General features: G+C 43.7%; 3 protein-coding genes across 3 annotated transcripts in view; 2 read left to right on the top strand and 1 right to left on the bottom strand.

Annotated features, from left to right (window-relative positions):
* MED12L (mediator complex subunit 12L) overlaps window positions 1–20,730 on the bottom strand; it is a 156,918-nt gene that overhangs the window by 99,795 nt on the left and 36,393 nt on the right. The window contains exons 14-15 of the mRNA XM_072867910.1: window positions 19,620–19,724; window positions 18,431–18,607 (exon numbers count right to left, since the gene is read on the bottom strand). Coding sequence (XP_072724011.1) covers window positions 18,431–18,607; window positions 19,620–19,724 — 282 coding nt within the window. The remainder of the gene's footprint in view (window positions 1–18,430; window positions 18,608–19,619; window positions 19,725–20,730) is intronic.
* P2RY14 (purinergic receptor P2Y14) lies at window positions 3,279–5,941 on the top strand. Its single transcript, XM_072867913.1, has 2 exons — window positions 3,279–3,361; window positions 4,910–5,941. Exon 2 carries the CDS (start codon window positions 4,928–4,930, stop codon window positions 5,939–5,941), a length of 1,014 nt encoding a protein of 337 aa, XP_072724014.1. The 5' UTR covers window positions 3,279–3,361; window positions 4,910–4,927.
* Window positions 14,071–17,154, top strand: GPR171 (G protein-coupled receptor 171). Its single transcript, XM_072867915.1, has 2 exons — window positions 14,071–14,169; window positions 15,615–17,154. The coding sequence occupies exon 2, from the start codon at window positions 15,664–15,666 to the stop codon at window positions 16,639–16,641; it is 978 nt and encodes a 325-aa protein (XP_072724016.1). The 5' UTR covers window positions 14,071–14,169; window positions 15,615–15,663; the 3' UTR covers window positions 16,642–17,154.

Consider the following 20,730-nt stretch of genomic DNA (forward strand, 5'->3'; position numbering starts at 1 on the left):
GATGGAGCCCTGCTCTCCTGGAGATGGCTGCAGACCTGCCTGCCCATGGGAAGGAGTGAAGAAATTCCTTGTTCTGCTTCGCTTGTGTGCGCGGCTTTTGCTTTCCCTGTTTAACTGTCTTTATCTCAGCCCACAAGTTTTCTCACTTTTACTCTTCCCATTCTCTCCCCCATCCCACCGGGGGGGAGCAAGCGAGCAGCTGTGTGGTGCTCAGTTGCCAGCTGGGCTTAAACCACAACAAAACTGTAAACCCTTACTAACCATAGCTGCAGACAGAACGTACCCGCAGTGTCACCAAGGCTCGCCTGGGTCGGCGGGAGCCACTGCTACTCCTGGGGACGCAGCAGCAGTGACCTTCACAGGACACACGGCCTGTCTCAGCCACCTTCACAGGACACACTACTCTCACCGGCACCCCAATGAGCAGCTTGAGTAGAAACGTGGCTCACACAGTTCTGTCTTCTCACACCAGACGCAAGTGGTCTTGAAAGCAAGAGCTGGAAGGCACAGCAGCAAGGAACCGACACCCTCTAGAAGTTACGGCCACACTTAAGGATCCCCCTTATTGCTGAGCCGCGCCAGGGGAAGCGTGCACTGAGCACCACACGAATGATGCTATCTCACAGTTACTCTCTTACTACTTCCTGCGACAGGAACGCTATTTTATTTTTTCTGTTGTCCTAGTTTTACTATTCAACCCGTTTGCCTCCACTACATTCTACGCATCTGTGACAAACAAAAACAACTACCACCCAATACACCATTTTAAAGGGCTGAAATAGTACGTAGTGTATTTTGCATACTTTTATTCTCTTAAGTATTAAAATCCAGACATTGCCTTATGACAAATGTTATAATAAGAACAGAAAAATAACGAAATCTTAGTCTCTTGGCAAACTTGCAAGAAGTCAAATGTACCAACATATCTCCACAGTCACTGCAAAAAATGCCTTCCAAAGGAGACCAGCACTTGCAACCACAGACCCTGAACGTCTCCACCCTGGCACCTACCCCACCGGCTGCCAGGTCGGGTGCCTTTGTGGAGATGCGGAAAGGGAGCAGGCCAGCCCTGAGCACACACCGGCTGAGAAATGCCCAGGCGGCCGGAGGAGACGGCTTTCCCTTGGACAGCCCCTGCCTGCTCTGACGCCCGGAACGCCCAGCTGAGCGCCGTCAGAGAGCAACCTGGAGAACGGAGAGACAGGACCCCACTGCCTGCAAATCACAGCTAGCAGGCCCTGCTTTTATTTCCCTCCGCTGGTGCAGCTCCTAACGAACAAGTGAGCGTGTCTATCCCCAAGGAGACCCACAGCAGCTTGCCCTGACGGCTTCCAGCCAGCGGCCACCCGCGCGCTCTGCTCAGAGCGGGAGCTCCAGAGGGCAGGAGCTCCGGAGAGCAGGGCAGGCAGCTCGCACCACGGTGGCCAGGGACACGCGTCCAAACTGGGGGCTGCTTTCCGACTGGACTACACCAGCGTGGCCGGGACTGCAAGTTCAGACCACTACTGATATTGCTACCATATTAGAAAGAAAATCTTAAAAAAAGATTCTTCTTTTAGCACAACTCAGCAGAATTCGCCATTGCTGTGTTTTGTGTATTGCCCTTCCTCTAGATTTCTCATGACATCAGAGAGAACATTTGGCGTGATAAACTTCTTCCCTGATAAACTCCATTTTGCAGTTCGAAAAAGATTTCTGGGGACAGTGACTACTGTCAACAATTCCTGACCCAGTAATTGCATTGCATATTTATTTATCAAGCAGCTGCACTAATTTCCATAAATAGCTAAAATGTGCACTCGGTACTACAGAACCTTCCTTATATTCAGGAGAAAAAAAACCCCAAACTTGTAAATATTATTCTTATGTTCAGTAAAGCAGCCATGAACTTTGAAGTTTGACAGCCAAGTTACAGAAGTCAAGAAAAGGTGCCTTAATCAGATTGGAAGGGTTACAAATGATAGCAGAAGAGTTTGAATACAGAAGGAACTAAGCACTTCTAATGGTTTATGCAACTTTCCTTTTGCGTATTTTGCCAAGACAACACGATTTGCAAACTGAGAAAGTTCAAAACTTTTATGTATTTTACCAAATCAATCTTGTTAATTTGGTGAATCAAGTTGGCTGGTTTTGCACAACTAGTTGATATTATTTACACAGAATAAATATACTTTATGCTGGACCAAGCATTTGAACATGCAGTGCTGCTCAAGTATGAAAGGCTATTCTCACATACAAATCACAAATTGCTGGGTGCTAATACAAACCCTCCACACCTGCCAGCAAATAGCAGCGGTTAAGCAGCAGCAAAAAAATCCAGCAATGTTTTAAGAATTGGGGAAAAGGAGGAAAAAAAAAAAGAATCCTTAAGCTTAGTCATCACCTCAGGTAGCATTTAGGACAAAAAGGTCCTAAATTGACCCACCAATTAACATCAAATGAGGAGTATTCACCGTTTCCAGATGAACCCCACACAGAATGAGGGGTGAATATCTATGCTCATTTCAAGCCACATATCACTTGGTGGAGCCGCTGCAAGTTCTCACGAGAGAAGAGGATGTTCTCATTATGAAGGTCTAAGGGCAGGTTGAACGAGAATGCAACCAGAACAAGCATGAAAGGGCAGCTCCTCTATAAAGTGGAAGCATGCCTTCTGCCAACTACATGCAACCCATCTCTGCAATCCATGGATCAGCAGAGGAGTGCGGCCATCACAGTGGCTGTGGTTATGAAGATCCAGAAGCACCAAGCAGCTGCATGAAGGCCACTCTGCTAGACTGATTCTTTACCAGAGCACAGGAGTTAGACCTCCTGGTACCACATCACCATAACTCCTACAGGATCCACACTGGGACCCATGACCGATGGAGGGAACAGGCTAGTGAGGTGACAGTGTTCGCTATCAATGCTGAATTATTCAGAGGAGTAGGGACAAGGCGTTTCGGAAAGAGCTGAGTGTGTGACCAGGTGACAAAAAGAGCAGATAAAATTGATCATGAACACAAATGACATCATGCACAGCAGGGGGGACACAAAAGCCTCCAGCCTTAACCATGCAGTGATGGGCACTAGGTTGAACACGACTGCTCTTTGACTCTGTCCCTAACCGATTTTGAAGTTCTGCCAAAAGATCTGAAGACTTGTCCGCAGCACTCATCATTAGATGGTCTGAACAGGCATTGCACTGTGGGAACCCCTCAGCGCCGCAGAACTACACTGTCCTATGTTATGATACACAACTCTAACACCTGTATTTTCCTCTCTCTCACTTAGGTCTCCCAGCAAGAGAAGCAGCCCTGTGCCTGAGAATGGAAGGCGCTCCAGACCCTTAACAAAAAGCACCACAGTCAAATCAAGAAAGGTAAGGACGAGCCATTGATATTGAAAGATTTAGAGAGTCTAGCCTGGACTTTGGCAGTGGGAAGAGAATAGTTTTCAACTACAGCATGTTACCATCTTAAAAAAAATGCCAATCGTTATTGGTGCTTTCCAGTTGTCTGAGTGGATGGTTGAAGGATGCAGAGGGGAAAGTGGAGATCCTTCTAGCTTTAGCAATAGCACCCCAACCTTACCCATTATCACCTCTAATCCTAACACACCTATTCACATGGTAGTTCTAACACCTGCTCTCCACACCATCTTTTTCCTTTAAAAACCCAACCAAACAAAAACAAATGCCTTGATGACTAGAGCTTAAACATAAAGATAGGATGGCAGGTCTTCTTATGGGAGAACTACCAGGAAGAGATTAACTGCAGGCTTTGGGTGTGAACACAGGTAGCACCTGCTCCATTGCTCCACTTATCCACGCAAGTTCCAGAACAGCACCTAAGCTGGTCAGCCTTTACAGTGTCTGCAAAAGAGATACAGAAAACAATATACCAAAGGAAACCTATACCAAATTTTACCTATTTAAAAGAAAATTTCCGTTTCCAGTTATCTATCCGTATCTAGTTATCTAGCAACATTGCATTCAGGTTCCAATCTGCTACACGGAGGCATCAGCTACCAACTCCGAATTGTGGCAATAAGGAAATTCTTTATTTTCTAAAAGACGGGGTAGGGTTTTTTTCCCAGCTCCATGGCATGTGTTTTCCAGTTGCCTAGGTTTTCATTTGCCAAATACAGCAGCATTGTATCTGTATCTGTTCTGGCCTCCCTACAGAGGATAATCCACCCCCATAAACATTCTGTCAAAGAAAAGCAAACAGCAGATGTGATTTCTTCTTGGAGATCCTCTAGAATTTAAATCTGAATGACTTGAGAGGACAGCTCTAGCTTCTACATTATGCTAACACACAGACACACTCCTGTATGTCATGCTACTAAAAGTAAAAGTTTAAAGCAAACTGTGCTAGCTGCACATAAGGCTTTCTTCCAAGTGAACATTAGAAAATATTGGCATACGCTAGGTATTTCCATGCCTGACTAACAGAAGAGTGTTTTCTATGCCTGTATACAAAACAGAACACTTGTACAAGGAATATTCATATCCCTCACATGCTTCCTGGTGAAACAGTGCTAAAAATACACACTGGTCCTTGAGGGTTAATGAGGAGTATTTAGAGTCACAAAATCACTGTGGCTCAGTCCCCCTCCTAGTTCACAGTGCATAGGCTTATACCCACGGAAAAGGGGCAGCACAGGGCTTGAAGACACTGGATTAAAGTCAAATGGAGAAGCAAATGGATTCTCTGTTCAAAACAGCAGTATGCCCTCGAACATCATCAAAAAGTGAGATGGCACCACTTGGAAAATACTTACTATGCATCCCTGCTGGAAATGATAACGTGGTGATTTCTGACAAGTATGCCAAGTTTATTCTGAAGTAAGAGTAGAACTCTTATACTAATTAATGGGAAGCACAGCACCATTTTATCTTACTGAGATAACCTTTCTCTGCTTCTAGGAACAACGATAGTGTAAGATGTTCAACTCCAGCACAAACTCCTCGGGAAGCAACTGCAGTCACAGCACAGTAATAATTAAGACAGTCATTCCCCTGGTCTACTGTTTCATTTTCATAGTAGGACTCCTGCTGAATGGTGTGGCAGCATGGATCTTTCTGTATGTTTCTAGCACAAAGAGTTTTATTGTCTATCTCAAAAACATCGTTGTTGCTGATCTCCTAATGAGCTTGACATTTCCTTTCAAAATTCTTGCCGATTCAGAAATTGCACCTCCACAGCTCAACATGTTTGTGTGCAGATACTCTGCTGTTGTTTTTTACACAAACATGTATATCGGGATAATGTTTTTTGGCCTCATAGGTTTTGACAGATACTACAAAATTGTAAAGCCTTTATTCACCTCCTTTGTTCACACAGTTAACTACAGTAAGGTGGTCTCTGTCATCATGTGGTTATTGTTAATGCTTATATCATTTCCAAATATGATTTTAACTAATGAAATCACTACACAAAATTATTCCAGAAAATGTATAGGTCTTAAAAGTGAGCTTGGCAGAGAGTGGCACAAGGCGTCAAGTTATATTTGCACAGGGATATTCTGGGTTGTTTTTCTTCTGCTAATCATTTTTTATACTTCCATATCAAAAAAAATATATAGCTCTTATAAAAAATTCAGAAGGAACTCAGATGTGACCAAGAGAAAAACCAGCCGTAATATATTCAGTATCATGTTCGTATTTGTCATTTGCTTTGTACCCTATCACCTCTGCAGAATACCATACACTCTAAGTCAAACCAGCTCACAATTCAACTGCCAGTCAAAAAAAAATCTGTTCTATGCAAAGGAGTTTACTCTTGTACTGTCTGCTGCAAATGTGTGCCTTGATCCCATTATTTATTTTTTCCTCTGCCTACCCTTTAAAGAAAAGCTGTATCAAAAACTGCATCTCAAGCTGAAAACTCCAAGTGAGGCTGAAATTTCTAAATCCAGAAGGTCAAATACACTTCGGGAAAGTACCAACATAGTGTAGGTTCAGGTCTGTAAAATAATGCATGTTTCAGAAAGTTATTCAAGAATTCAAGTCTCAAAGAAACTGAACAGATGAGAACCAGCAATAAAACAGAAAAAAGGTTTCAGTATAAAATACCAAGTGGTGTTTCTCTGTGTAACAACTTCATTGCATGTTGCCAATAAATTTACTACATGCTATTTCAGCTGATGCTCTGATTGCATTGTGGTGTGATACGACCTATCTGGATCTCAAAAAAAGAAAGAGGAATAACTGGAACAACACATTCTGGAGCTCCAGGCCATGGTTCTCCGAACGGATTATCCAACAGACCCAATAATCAAACTGATTTGCTGGTGTTTCTCACAAAGCCAGGCACGACACACGTCAGTCAACAAACCAGCCCGAAGGGCCTGGGAACAACCGGTAGCTCCACCTCGGCTGGAGCAGCCCCCTCAGAAGCAATAGCACGAAGTTCAGCACAAGTCTCTGACTTGGCCTCCGCCAGCCCATACAAGAGGACTGAGACCCTGAGGGGAAGCGCTCTCGTGTATGTACCAGCTCACAAAGCAAAGCGCTGAAGGCAATATGCAGCTTAAGGAAGGACTCTATTCCAACAACTGCGGGGCGGGGGGGGGGAGAGATTTACAAAAAAAAAAATACAGATCAAATCCTCAAAGATCTGCACAGAGCCCGAAAAACGCTTGGTAAAATTTTTTTTTTTTTTTAATATATATATTTTTATATATATATCTATACATATATAGGATTTCTTAAGGGAAACATTCTATAAAATTAAAAATGAAACATGATTATTTGTCACCCTTAGGCACCAAATGTCGGAATGCTTCTATAAAACGTGATGCTCAATATAAGCAAGTGTTTAAAGAGGATCCTTCTATAAAGTAAATAGCACAGTTACACTGTATCATATTCCTCAGGACTTTTCGGAAGTAACGTGGTGTACACCAAAGTGTTCATACCAAACTTGAGTAACTCCCTTTCTGTTGTTGCAGAAGGAGGTAAGAAGACTCAAGGAGCCGTCTGAAACCACACACATACAGCTGTCTAGAAACTCTGGGTATATTTAAATCCAGAAAGAATGATTTGTTGGTTTTCCTATGCTTTTGGCACAATGACAAAGCATTTCTCTCTGTACAAAGGTAATAGCTGAAAGCCACCAACCTTCCATATATAAATATAAACTCTTTTTTAACTGTATTTTTCAGTGCAGCTTTTTTATTTTTTTTGATTGATTTTGTCATTGTACAGGGGAAACACACTAGTGCATAAAGTACCCACAAAAGCTTTCAGGCAATGGCTCTGGAAGCTGAATGCTTTCATTTTACTTAACAAAGAAGGTCTAGGAACAGAAATAACATGTGCTTCACCCTTCTGCCACTGTGTTTCATTTTAGCCCTAACAGATAATCTCTCAGGGTGAAAGATCTTTAAATAGATGGTCTCTGAACCTTCTCCAAGGCCGTGGGTAACTTCTCTTGGTCTGAGACCACCAATCTACAGTAACAGTATTCTCCCATCACACGGGATTATATTTAAACTAAAGGACTGGACACGGGATTATATTTAAACTAAAGGACCGGACAGCTCTTCAAACTGCCTGCTGCGTTTAAACACACCTTTGTGGAGCGTATTTATCTCCATTTATTTCCCGCTTGCCTGAAGAGCGGTCCCCCCCAAACCCACAGAGCAGCCAGCGCCCGACACCCGGCGGAGCCTGGACATTCATCTGACAGCAGGGGCTAGGGGGACCCGCAGCCCGAACCGGCCCTCAGGGACTACAGGAGAAAGTTGTGTTTTGGTCGTGTTTTTTACAGAAAACACATAAAAGATTATTTATACAGTTCTTCCAGAGCTTCCTGACTCTTGTCAAGCTGAGACTTTGCAGGCTCTTCCCTCCAAGCAAGGGAAATCATAGTCTGCAGGGGAAGGGCATCTGTTGCTTTGTGGGAGATTTTTTGTCATTTATGGCAAAAACATTTAGTTCCTTACATGGCATGGCTTGGTATTTGCCTACGTAAATCTAAATAATTGCGGCTGTGAAAGTGCAGTGGCATACAGAGATGAAAACACTTCCACAATATATATTTGTATAACTTTTTAATTACTTTGCAAGCTTTGAAAAAATTATTTATATTGTAAAATTGTTTCCTCACCCCACCAGATTACTGATATTAGAACAACAAAAATCTACATCAGGCACCCAGGGGAAAGTACGCTGACCAACATGCTCTTGAAAAAGTGAGACTAAATCTCTAGCTTTTGGTTCGCTTTGAACAGGGATGGAAAGGTATGGGGCCAATTTTTTTTCTGCACTGGCTAAGTTAATTCTTTCACACCTTTCCCAGCGCATCATGCCTCAGATAAACCTAGCCAGCTCCTCAGACACCAGAAGTCTTGCAGTCACACTAAGTACCAGCTCTTGCCTTGTCAACCTACCACCTGGAGGAACTTCCCTAAAATTCCTGCAGTGGAAGTTCTGGGTAACCCAGAGCTACGCAAGGTTCCCGTTGGACAGTGAGACCCAGTCCCCAGCTGCAGCTCATCCTCCTGACTTACTTGTGACTCCCTCCATTGCACTGCAGGACGAAGCAGCTGGGTTTGGTCCGTTTACTCTTTGGAGAGCTAGGTTATCCAGCTGGACCTGGAGTCTCTTGCAAAGGCGTGGTGCCCCTGGGAAGAGCAAGCGTGCATCGCAGGCTGCTGAGAGACATCACACACACACATTTGCACAGAAAAGTTGTCGTGCTCCTACATTTCAGCCTCCCCCCCCAAGCCTGGTGGAGTTCCCGGCCAGCCCTTTGTAAGGAGACACTGTTCTGCTGTTCAAAACCTTGACACAGCACCCAGGTAGAGTGGCATAAATGTGCTTCAAAAAGCCCATAAACGTCTCGCATTTTAAACCACGCATCAGCTCATAAACCTGCTCTAGCCTTTAGCAACACCGCACAGCTATCTACCCAGAAGCCATCTCAACATTACACGGGACAAATGACAATGCTGCAGTTACGGTGGAATGGGTTATTTATGCTAATGTCGTGCTGTAAGGCTTCGAAATGGACCATTTTCTCTGCCACTGATAGAGCATAGCCATTTTTCAGGAAAAGAGCTAAACCTAGCAAATGTAAATCCTTCCTTCAAACACTATTTCAGGAGAGAAAGCTCACTCCACAACTGCCCCAACATATTAAAAAATCCCTGTAAAAAATATATATAAAAAATAAAAAAATTGTGCAGAAATCAGCAATAAGACTCTCATGGAGTTTAATTTTGCAGGATGTCATCTAAAAAAATTATCTCTATTTTAAAAAACAACAAAACCAACTCACCAAAGAGGGGGCAGATGCCACTTTAATCTACCTAACGAGGCCACAGAGTCACAACCAGCAGATGTAATGAGAGAGCACCCCTTGTATTTGCTAACTTTAACACAGAAGGGACAGGAGGGAAGGGCTAGTTTCCCTCTGCCAACACCCTCACACATATTCTCCCATCTCACCCCAATAAATAAGTCTTTTATTATTTTTATGAGAGCATCTTCACTAGCACATCCAATAATCATCACTTCAGGGCACTGCATATCACTAAAACACTGTTCAAACAATTAAAACTAAATATTGATAACTGACGGAAGGTGACAGGACAGGCTAAGGAGCTCCTCGCTGTTGGACAGTAGGCGGCTGTGCTCTGCTGGCTGCCGGTGACGTTGATCCCCAGGATGTGGTTATCCACCCATAGCATCGGCAGTTCATGCAGCGCTGCATGCCAAGCAGAGCCAATCCCCCCCTCTCCGACAGGCACAGTGACACGGGCTACGCTGAACACATCTTACCTCCTTATGCTCTGAAATAAATATATGAATCAGTTTTTTCTTCATCAGAAATAGCTGTTTCTGCTCAGAATTCATAACTGCCCTGGGCCAAGATCACTCATATTTTTCATTTAGAATGCAGACATTACAATGGGATAAAAAATTGTAATCTGTCAGTGAAAGTCATGAAAAGCGGTAAAAGAAAATACTAAACTTGCTAGTTTGTACATGTTTGCAAAGGAAAAAACTTCTTGGCTACGTGATTAAAGGATGGCAAAGACACCACTCAGAGATTGCTCCTCAAAGACGTACTGCAATACTGAAACAGTGACTGTGACAGCCGTGCACAGGCAAGAGAGGAAAACTCCCTCAGGACTAATTTGTACCATCTGCTCGTTACTGTGCCTCTGACGTTGCTTTTGAACGCTTCTCTCACAATTGAAGATAAGCTGAAAGAAAATCAACTGTTTGCCAGTGTGTTTTGGGTTTTTTCCTGTCTACCATCATGTAAATGATACAAAATCATGATAAAACCAGGGTTTCCCATCAGTTCTCTGTCATACATTGACTGCAGAATTTCCACCCACACACACCTGTCTGGCTTGTACAGGCACATAAACACACACCAAAGAAATCAAAACTCAAAATTAGATCTCAAACTTTTGGTGCCTCTAACAGCACATTTATACAGAGGGAAGCCTGGGAGAGCCACATCCCTCATGCAAGTAATCCACCCCAAACGTTCTCCAACGCAGCCGTCGCAGCCGACTCCTGAGCACGCCGCTGGAGATCTGCCCGCGGGAGACAGCGTCACTGCCCGGACTGGGAGGAGGAACCGCACGGGGGCTCTGCCTGTGCCTCCCTCCCACCGGGGGCTGTGGGGCTCGGCCCCCTCCCGCAGGTGGCCTGATCCTGCTCCCGGCCTGCTCCACACCACGCGGCAGAGGAAGGACGCAGCAGCAAGGATGCTTCTCCTGGGAGAGGGAAGGTCTCCTGCTCCCCCAGCACCGTCCCACGCCGCAGGAAGCTTACCCTTACCTTCCCCCACCTCAGCGTGGGTGAAACTTCTCCCAGTTTTCTCCCACTGCACCCAACGCTGGGAAATCTGACAGAGAGAGTCCACGTGGGCACAACGTGCAAATAAGCCTTACTTCTGTAACTGCATAGCAAGTAGGCTCAAAAGCCTTATATAAAGCAATCATGTAACTCTATGCTTGACAACCTTCCTGCTTTAAAAGACAGAGGGATATGAATGATACAGATTCAAACATTAGCTTCCTAACAGATGGGTTAGCGGGTTGTTATGTATTTTCCTCATTTAAAGAGAGGAGATCACACAGAGCCTTGAACATCCGTGCCTGGCCAGTGCTTGCTAACACTGAATGTCCTCCAGGACTGGAGACAAGGAACACACAACGAAAACGAGGGGCTCGGAGACATCCCCTCACCAGAAGCTGCACCCATCTGGCAGCCACAGAAATAAGGACAAACATGCTTGCACGCTTGTATGCAATCCTGCCTGTGCTCCTCCAATATAAAATTAGAGAAAGTTGTCCTTTTAAACTTAACTGCACCCTGTACAGTGCATCTTTAATTAACCTGAGCCCTGAATAAATCCCACGGGATGCTTGTCTGAGGAGCCTTAAGTGTAAATAACCCCTGAGGAGACCTGCTGAAGGGGGAGGAAGAAACACAAGGTGGCATCTCCGGGGGGAACTGTCAGCCACCCTGCGCACTAGCATGGCCCGAGCGCGTGCCGGGGATCTTACGCGACCGTTACACAAAGCGTTCATCTCTAACGAGCAGACGTCCGCTTTCCCACACCCCGGGCAGCCCCAACGCTCCCCACACACCGTGCTGCAACGTAACATTTCACAGCCTCAAGGAGTCAAACCCCAGGCGAGGAGAACCCACGCGGACTCCGAGGGACATCCAACCTCGCTCCCCATCCCTACTGGCTACTTTCACATCCTTCCCCTTCTCCCAGCTCCTCTGCACCCCCATGGGGAACCCAGCCCGCAGCCTCAGGAGCGAGCCCCGGCTCCCTCTCCCCTGTGGCACCGGAGCCCTGGGCTCCCCCTTCCCAGGGGCACCGCTCCCTGCCCGGAGCCGGCGGCGGGTGCTCAGCTCCCATACACCTGCAGCGAGGGGGCTCGGAGGAAGAAAAAAAGGTTAAAGCCTACTAACAGCAGAGCTCCCAAAAGCCTCTGGAAAAATTTCTGGATGTGAAACCTTTCTCCAAATGCATACACAAAATGTGGAGAGGTATCAGAAGTGCTCCTGACACGAGGACCACCCACATAAATCTGTGGCATGCCTAATGCAAACCACAAGGTTCCTGATGCTCTTTTAAAGGTCATCACATTTAGGGGGGTTTTTAAGGTTTAGACATTCTTTTTCCAAGCTTTGTTCTCAGAAATGATTTAATCATTTTGGCTGAATTCCAACCCACACCAGCACCCCTTCCCTTCCTTGCACCACCCCCAATCCCAGGAGTCAGCCTAAGCAGGCATGCATCATGGAAAATTTCAAATCAAAAGTCAAAAATTCAGCAGAGTTTAAACCACCAAAAATAGGGGTTTATGATGAGAAGTGCTCAGCAACTTTAATTACAGCAAAATCTACCATCCGCATCTGTAATGTATGAACTAAAATGGCCTTTTAAATTAGACATATAGACAGGGGAAGAGGATGACACTGAACCACAATAAAAACAGAATTATGACTCAGTAGACTCACATTCTCATGCTGCTTCTCCTCCCGAAACACTTCTGTAGGAAGTGTAGACCATTTTTCAGTAAAGGTTTACCTAACCATCCCCTTGTCTTTTTAGACCTGGAAAAGTTTTCTGAGGTGTGAACTGACTCTACGGAAAAGGGGAGACACAAACACACAGAGAAAAAACTGACTGAATGCTACATTTCAAGTTTAAAAAAAAAAAAAAAAAAGAAAAAAAAAATACAAGTATGGAAAGATCAGTTTTGCATGATGAGCATAACACCATAAAACTAGTCCACGTTTGCTCAAAACCGAACATAGGATCATTCCAGATTATGAAGCTTTGCAAACATCTTGACAAATATGGTCTGAACTTTAAGCTTATGACTAAACTTAAAACCAGACATTCTTAATTTGTTTCTTCACAAAGCTCTGGTACATGATTTGTAAATTCCTGTGGATTCTCAACTACAACAAAGCGCTAACATTTGGGGGTTTCAGCATCGTTGTCAGTACCTCAGCCCCCTAGCCTGGTGTTAGACATTTTCTCCTGGTTTAAAAACAAACAACAAAACAAAAAAAAAACCAACAAAACACCCCACCAAACTTAATTATAAACATTCCCCCTATATCCCCAATGTGTCATTTTTATTTTTAATAGTGCTTGGCAAATGTCCAAAGGTTTAGAATTTTAATTGCTATCAGTAGAATCCCTATGTGCCTTTAAATCTGCAAATTAGGTTGCAACTCTAGAAAAAAAACTGGAATTCCATGCAGGAATACTATAATGAATGCGGGACAACTACATCGCAAAACCCTGATTCCAGACAGATTTTAGTGTAAGACATACAGGGGGGAGTTTCAGATTTTTAAAAACAAAAGGAAAGAAACGGCCATTGACGTCACACCTACAGCCCCAGGTCAAGAACCTGGGATGAACCTGATGAAGCTCTAGGAACCACATGAGAAAGTCCATGTGCTGGGGCTGACCAAACCATACATGCCTTGGCACCCTTAGATACGGGAACACGTGATAAGCATTTAAACTTAAATCTTCCGGTTTGAAGTTCAGAGGATACAGTGAAAACTGCACTGCCTTCAGGTCCGCTAGGCATCAGCCCGTTCACAGCACTATTCACCATCCCTGTCGGCTCTCTGATGCGGACAGGTCAAGCAACTCCGACCATCTTTCCTCCACAAAAATGTACCTGGAATTGCAGTAATTGTAATAATCCTTGCTACTGGCCACACCAACATCTCTAGCTCGGCTCTTTCACAGCTGTTTTTCTCGCCATCGTTCTCTATTTCGTCCTGCACAGCACCGAGCACCCGAGGAGTGGCTCGCCACCACGCCACGCGGGGCAGAGCGTGCAGAAGGGCCCTGCCTCGGCGTGCCTCCGCCCGGCTGCCCGCTCCTGCACGAGGCAAAGGAAAAAGAGGTCTCTCTGGGCTGTTCCGTGAACACTTACGTTTTTCTGTCACCTCTCGTTTAGGTAACTTCCACGTGGTTTAGTTATTTGAATGCTGGTTTTAACTGCGTCAATCAGCACATTTAAAAACCACAGACACGTTTTAAAAAAACCAGCAGATGCAGCCAGAGCAAAAGATTTAACACACTATTGGACTGCGAGAGCAGTCGCTGAGAGACATCAGACCTTTGCCGACTAATGCTCAGAAGACCCCAGAGACCACTAAGACAGGTACGTGCTTTTAGTCTTTGTCTGTGCCAGCCTATCTAGATCTACATAAATATACAGCCTGAAATATTGACTGTGCCAAACACATGGAAAGTCAGGCTCAAGTATTTAGCAAAACAGCCTTTGCTTTGCCTGTAGTCAGTGTTATTTGGCTGCAGTCACGCTGTATCCTTGGAGGCTCCGCTTCCAGCGGTATTTCAGGGCTCAGTTTGCCGGGCTGCCTCTTCGCCCCGCAGAGGACGAGCGGGGCTGCACCGTGCCCCAGCACAGGAAAATCCCACCGCCTCAGGACCACGGCGGCAAGCCCAGCAGCTCTGACGGCACTGCTTGCTCCTCACCTACACTGCACATACCCAAACCTCGTTCAACTCGGTTACGCGTTTCCAGGACAATAGAGACCACCTGCAGAAAGCCAACTGCAAGAAAAACTGCTGCTTCCCCCATTTTAAATCATGGGAGTATCTGCAATCATTTTGTTTTACAAATTATGCACATCTGGATATATATTTTACAGCAGAAAATAAATGTGCAGATGCAGTAGTTCTCCTATACTGTGTATTAAAATTAGGAACTATATAGTGAAATAAACAAGCGTTGCAGTCTGATGCTATTCAAGACATAATCGTATTGTTTTTCATTCCGAGAAATTCTAATGAACATGCCTCCTTTCCCACAGACATTCTATGCAGCAGTCTGGACAGTGTAGCAAACAAACAAAAAACCCTCGGTCATGGAGTAGTATATTTAGTTAAAATAAGACCAAAGCTTTCTACTTTTCTTCCCTATAACTTCTAGTGAAGCCTAAAAAGACGTGAGCAAAATTATTTAATAGCGGCTTCTTTCAAAATGTGCTTTTTCTAAAGGCTTCATAAAAATATGCGATTAAGTTCTCCTTTGTTCAGGTAGGAAGAAAGAGCAGTCTGCAAAAACTTAGGACTGATTAGAACTATTTGCTCATCTATCTGACATATCCACGTATTGGTTTGACAGGGATTAACTTCAAAACTCCTAATACGTTCTTATAGAACAAGACTGCTACAGGTATTACCCTTCTTTTAGGCATAGTTTCAATTGTTCAAAAGTTATGAACTTTTAGTATGACCATTATTAGATGCTTCATCTTAAACAGATTCAAACCACTTCCTTTGGTGTTTTGGTTGGTTGGGAGGGGCAGGGGTTTGAACCAAACACTCAGAGAGACTGCTCTAGTGGAAAAGTTTGGCAGAAGTCTATATGCTTTCAAAAACAAATCCTAATCCATTTCCAAACTTTTCTGACATAAGAACAAAGCCCTCTTGAATATCTGTGAAGCAGCATGAAGAGAGAGAAAAATACTTCTTCCCAATTGCATTTCTTCGCTGAAATTAATCAAACAAAATTCTCAGAGAATAACTACTGTTGCTCAGGAAACGTTGATGTCATTGCCATCTTCTTGGTTCTTTTTGTAGGTTCCTGATATCTCCTAGCAGCAAAACCAACCTGCACAAGAAGTTTACCATGTCAAGCAATGTTTCGCAATGCCATGTCGGTAAAGAAATGGAACCTTTTACCTATTTTTACTACTTGATTTTTCTTATGGGATTTATTGGAAGTTGTTTCGCACTATGGGCATTCACACAAAAAGATCAGAAACAGAAATGTATGAGCATCTACTTAATTAACCTCTTAACAGCGGATTTTTTGTTGACTTTGGCCTTGCCAGTAAAGATTATTGTTGACCTAGGAGTTGCGTCCTGGAAACTGAGAATATTCCACTGTCAAGTTACAGCCTGTTTCATCTACCTGAACATGTATTTATCAATTATATTTCTGGGATTTGTAAGCATGGATCGTTGCCTTCAGCTAACACATAGTTCTAAGGTCTACCGCATTCAAGGGCCTGGATTTGCCAAGATGTTGTCTGCAGTCGTATGGACAATGGTTCTCCTTATAACGGTGCCTAACATGGCTATTCCAATAAAAACCATTGAAGAAAGACCTGGTGCAGGATGCATCGATTTCAAAACAAAATTTGGAAGAGACTGGCACGTGTTTACTAATTTCATATGCACAGCAATATTCCTGAATTTTTCAGCTGTGATACTGATTTCCAATTTCCTTGTTGTTAGACAACTCTACCGAAACAAATACAGCGAGAGTTACGCAAATGTGAAGAAAACCCTCATCAACATACTGCTCGTAACTGCAGGCTACCTGCTGTGTTTCGTTCCATACCACATTGTTCGTATCCCCTACACTTTGAGCCAAACTGATACCATAACCAGCTGCTCTCTGAAACAAGCTCTCTTCAAAGCTAAAGAATCTACCTTGCTGTTTGCAGTATCAAACCTCTGTTTTGACCCTATTCTGTATTACCATCTTTCCAAATCATTCAGACTGAAATTTACTGAGACTTTTGCAGCACCCAAAGAGGCAACGGTTTTGACAGACAAAGAGGTACAACACAGAAGTGAACAGCAGCTGCAAACGTACTGATTCTAAAACACATCAGAAGAGTGTGTGAATCCGCAGTATAAAGAGCCGTTGAGCAACTGCAAGCATGGCTGCCATGGTCAACGACATTCCTGCTGAAACATAAGCCCAAGCAGAAGGAAAAAACTTGAACAATACCAATCACTTTGTTATATGTTCACAGAGTAGGTCTGAACCAGCAGAATGTTCGATAGTGCCTTTCGGAAACAGTTCAATGTACCAGTGATGACCTGCCAGGGATCAGCAACACTTAAGAATCCAACGTGTTCAGACAGACTCAAACGTACCTTATAATTATTTATGGTAAACACCTGAACTCACCTTTTCTAAGTTAAGTATTGCATACTTACTACATTAAATGACTTGGTGCAATCAAGTGAAGAGATTACTTAAGAGCAGTTCTTCAGCTGCAAAGTTTTCACATATACAATTAACCCAAAAGCATTTTAGAGGGCATTATTTACTCCGGAAAGTTATTTTAAGCTGCACTGACTGAAAATTATTGTATCTGCTTACATCACACCTGCAAGTTTTATAAACAAATTTCTTGTTCTTGCCAAGTTCCATTGCCTTTCCTTGCTGCCGCTTCAATGAATATGAAAAAAGCTAACAACATGTTATTACAGAAAATTCAAGGAAATTTTAAAATTAAGATAAAGAGTAAGTATAAATATCCAGTGTGTTCTCTTTGCTTGTTTTTTTATAAAAGTTTATAAAATAGCAACTAAGTTTATTCTAATTTACAATTACTTCCAAAAATATTGCATATGTAGAATAATCAATAACCAAAATTTAAAAATCAATTTGCATAGGCAAAATCCAGCTGCCTGGATTAGCTCCATCTGTAAATCAAAAATATTTCAGAAACAAAACCAAACCAAGTTAACTTTTTTCTAATCCTTAAAATGGGCAAAATATGACTCAAACGTTAAGCAAGCGTTCAAAACTGTCCTGAACAGAAATAGCTCATTCAGTATTCTCATAACAATTCACCTGCAATAAATCAGAATCCAAACTTTGTGAAGTAAGAAATTTAAAGCAAAGAAAACTGTGGTTATCACATCATACTCTCACATGACACTTCCTGTATTGACAGGATTTAATATTGTTAAAAGTTATAATTGTTTAAAAAAATATATTTTATAATAATTCTTGAGTAGATACATTCCAGTTCAAGGCTTTTTCAGTATTCGGGCCCTTTTTCCAGCACAGCAGAAAACACAAGAAGTCATCTGAATGAGGGTTTGGGATCTGGAATGTTATTCGTGGGGCTTTCTTCGGTTCCCATGAGCCTACAGACAAACACAGCAGCAGCAGCTGCCAAAAATCCGCGCTAGAAACAGCGAGGAGTGGGTGGGAGGAAACAACACCATTCTGTCCCTTACGCTTCAGAACTATTTCTTTCAAATATTTTGGTATTCACCCGTCTGTCCAACTACAATATGAAATTTCCTATTTAGCAAACTTTTATTAGACCCTGGAACATGGTGGTTTTATTGTGGTGCCCATCTCCTTAACCCGAGTAAGTCATCACACATCATTACACCTCTTACGCGTTCTTCCAGCTAACCCCGACCGATAAAACAAAGATGCCCGTGCGCCCCACTAAAGCCACCCCACAGCGCACAGGGTGTGCGCGCTGGCAGCAACAGCGTCACGCAAGCCGGCCAGGAGCCCTCGGGCAGAGGTCATGCAGCCCAGCTCTCTTCAGACAGTGAACTTTTCTTCCTTTAAATGCCTTGCTGTCACATCAGGCAGTACCGGTACACACACAAGTACAGAGGTCACTCACCAGAGGTATAGGGAAATGTGTCGCGTATTGCAAATGGCGAAGGAGGTCATAATTGGATGGAAAAATCAGTTCTCTCAGTCTTTCCCTCTTGACCGACTTCTCACTGGTAACTCCAATTCTTCTGTCTAAAGAAGAGTTCACATTCTCACAAGGCTCCCCAGGCATCGGAGAAAAAATCTAAGTCATGTAAAACAAACGTTTAAGGTAAGTGTAACCTCTAGCTTTCAAAATTCAGCAATTGCATTCAGAAATACGATTTTGTTCTTGCTTACAGTTACTTTTTAAACATCTGAGGTTTTTCAAAGATAGACAAAGCAAGGGCAACCGTAACCAACCCTGAAATTTAAGATACATATACACATTATATCTCTATGCATATCTCCGCTTATATTAGACAAGTTTTAAACTAGCGGTATTCAGTCAGGAAAAAAAGCGTGATGATTCAGAGCAATCTCCACACTTCTTATGCTGCTGTGACACAGAAACCGCGATGAGATAGCCCAGTGATTGAGGGAAAACAATGAAAAGGGTGAAGTGGGACGTGACAAGAGACATTGTAGGCAGGCATGGATATGCTTGAAACCACTAATACAACAGATGTTGGGCAGAAACAGGGGTCCCAGCATCCTGCCAGTGGATCTGCACTGATAGGTCTGGGCACAGGCGTCCATGCAGATGCAGAACCAGGACGAGCCTAAAGGAAGAAACTAGGAGATTCAAGAGTAATGCAGAATCAGGCTAGCAGTAAGGAAAAAGAGAGGGGGAAACAGATTTGGAAGACAGAGCCAAAACACCACTTGAAAAGCAAATGGTATCAATGGAGTTCCTCGATGTCAAAGAAGTGGGTAGATCTGCATGTTTATTCATGCTTTACTATAATACACAGCACTCTGAACATGCTGGGGGCAAGGGGGAGGAAGGGAAGGAGGGAGAGAGGAGTGTGCGTGCGAGTGTGCAGGTGGACAACTAGGGGACACACAGAAGAGCCGTAAGCTGTCACACAGCAGAGATGCAGAGAAAGGAGGCGACGCGCTGACAGAGAAGATGGCAGGGGGCTGGATGCCAAAGGACATTGGCTGTCCGTGGAAGAAATGAGGTGGTGCTAGGGGCATGGAGAGACATTCAGTGGTGACAGCAAGCAGCAGGCACAGGCATCAAAGGCATGCAGAAAATCAAAAGTTAGACCTACTGGAAATTCCGAACCAAAATCTGCCTTAAAGTCACTCTTGTCTACATCATCAAAAATACTAGCGGTTCCTGAGTCAATGCCCATATGTTCCATAATACTATGATCCTGATAATTGCCAGAGAAAAACAAATATCAGTTACATTTTATTGAAGACCCGTTTAACTGATCACAGGTAAACCCAAGCACTCCACCTATTAAGAACTAGGAAAGAAGTATCGATGGTAAGAAGTTTTTGGATACTGACTTTTATCTTTATGATAAGCCTCAATTCACAAAAGTATTTCTCAAGCCTAAATCCACAAAACCATAGAAAAGGGCAAGAGCCAAAGGGGGAAACAAAACTTCACAGTACATCCCCGTGAGCAATTCCGTTCCAGGGACACCTACAGAACAGGAAGCTGACTCTTGTACCTTCCTAAGATTTATTTCCTACTTTACTGTACCACGAAAGGCAACTTGTAGAAACCCCCTACATTTCAGGGCAAATTTGGCCATGAGACCAATGTAAAAGATATACAAAAGAAATTTAAAAGAAATAGAAGAAGATGCTTTAGCTGCCCGCAGGCTCCACGTGGACTGTGCAGCAGAACAACAGGCTACAGCTCATCACACAAGTACAAACATGGTCCGCAGTCTTGAGTTTAAAACTGCCTTCCTCCTGCACTAGTTTTAGAAAAGGTTACAAACTGCTCGTCTGATGGAAGACTCGGGATTGCACCTGGACCGTGCACGTACAAGCCACGAGGTCTGGCTTCACAGCCTTCCATCGGTGGCTGTGTAGCACACGGTAACCTCCCGATGGTTTGCGAGCAGATCGCCAGGCTGTGCATCGCTCACGCCTGCGCTGTGCCAGCATGCCCCACACTGCACAGAGGACGTGGGGCTTACTCCAGGCTCCCCACTGACTCCTCCTGCTTAGAGCTCTCCCTTCTCTTCACTGAAGCACATCTGCGAATAAGTTTTTCCACTGGTACATTTAGAAGTCTACATTGTGCCTTTTTGTTTGTCCCGAGGTATTTAGATCACCAGACAACTGTCAGTTCAGTATATTTGCACCAAAGCAGCAATATTTACAGCTATATACACAAATGAAGCTAATGGATCACTTTCA

The sequence above is a fragment of the Ciconia boyciana genome, chromosome 7, assembly GCF_034638445.1.
Source record: "Ciconia boyciana chromosome 7, ASM3463844v1, whole genome shotgun sequence".
Classification (NCBI taxonomy): domain Eukaryota; kingdom Metazoa; phylum Chordata; class Aves; order Ciconiiformes; family Ciconiidae; genus Ciconia; species Ciconia boyciana.

Excerpts from the sequence above, each read along its gene's own strand:
- P2RY14 (XM_072867913.1), top strand. The coding sequence starts at position 4,928 with ATGTTCAACTCCAGCACAAACTCCTCGGGAAGCAACTGCAGTCACAGC.
- GPR171 (XM_072867915.1), top strand. The coding sequence starts at position 15,664 with ATGTCAAGCAATGTTTCGCAATGCCATGTCGGTAAAGAAATGGAACCT.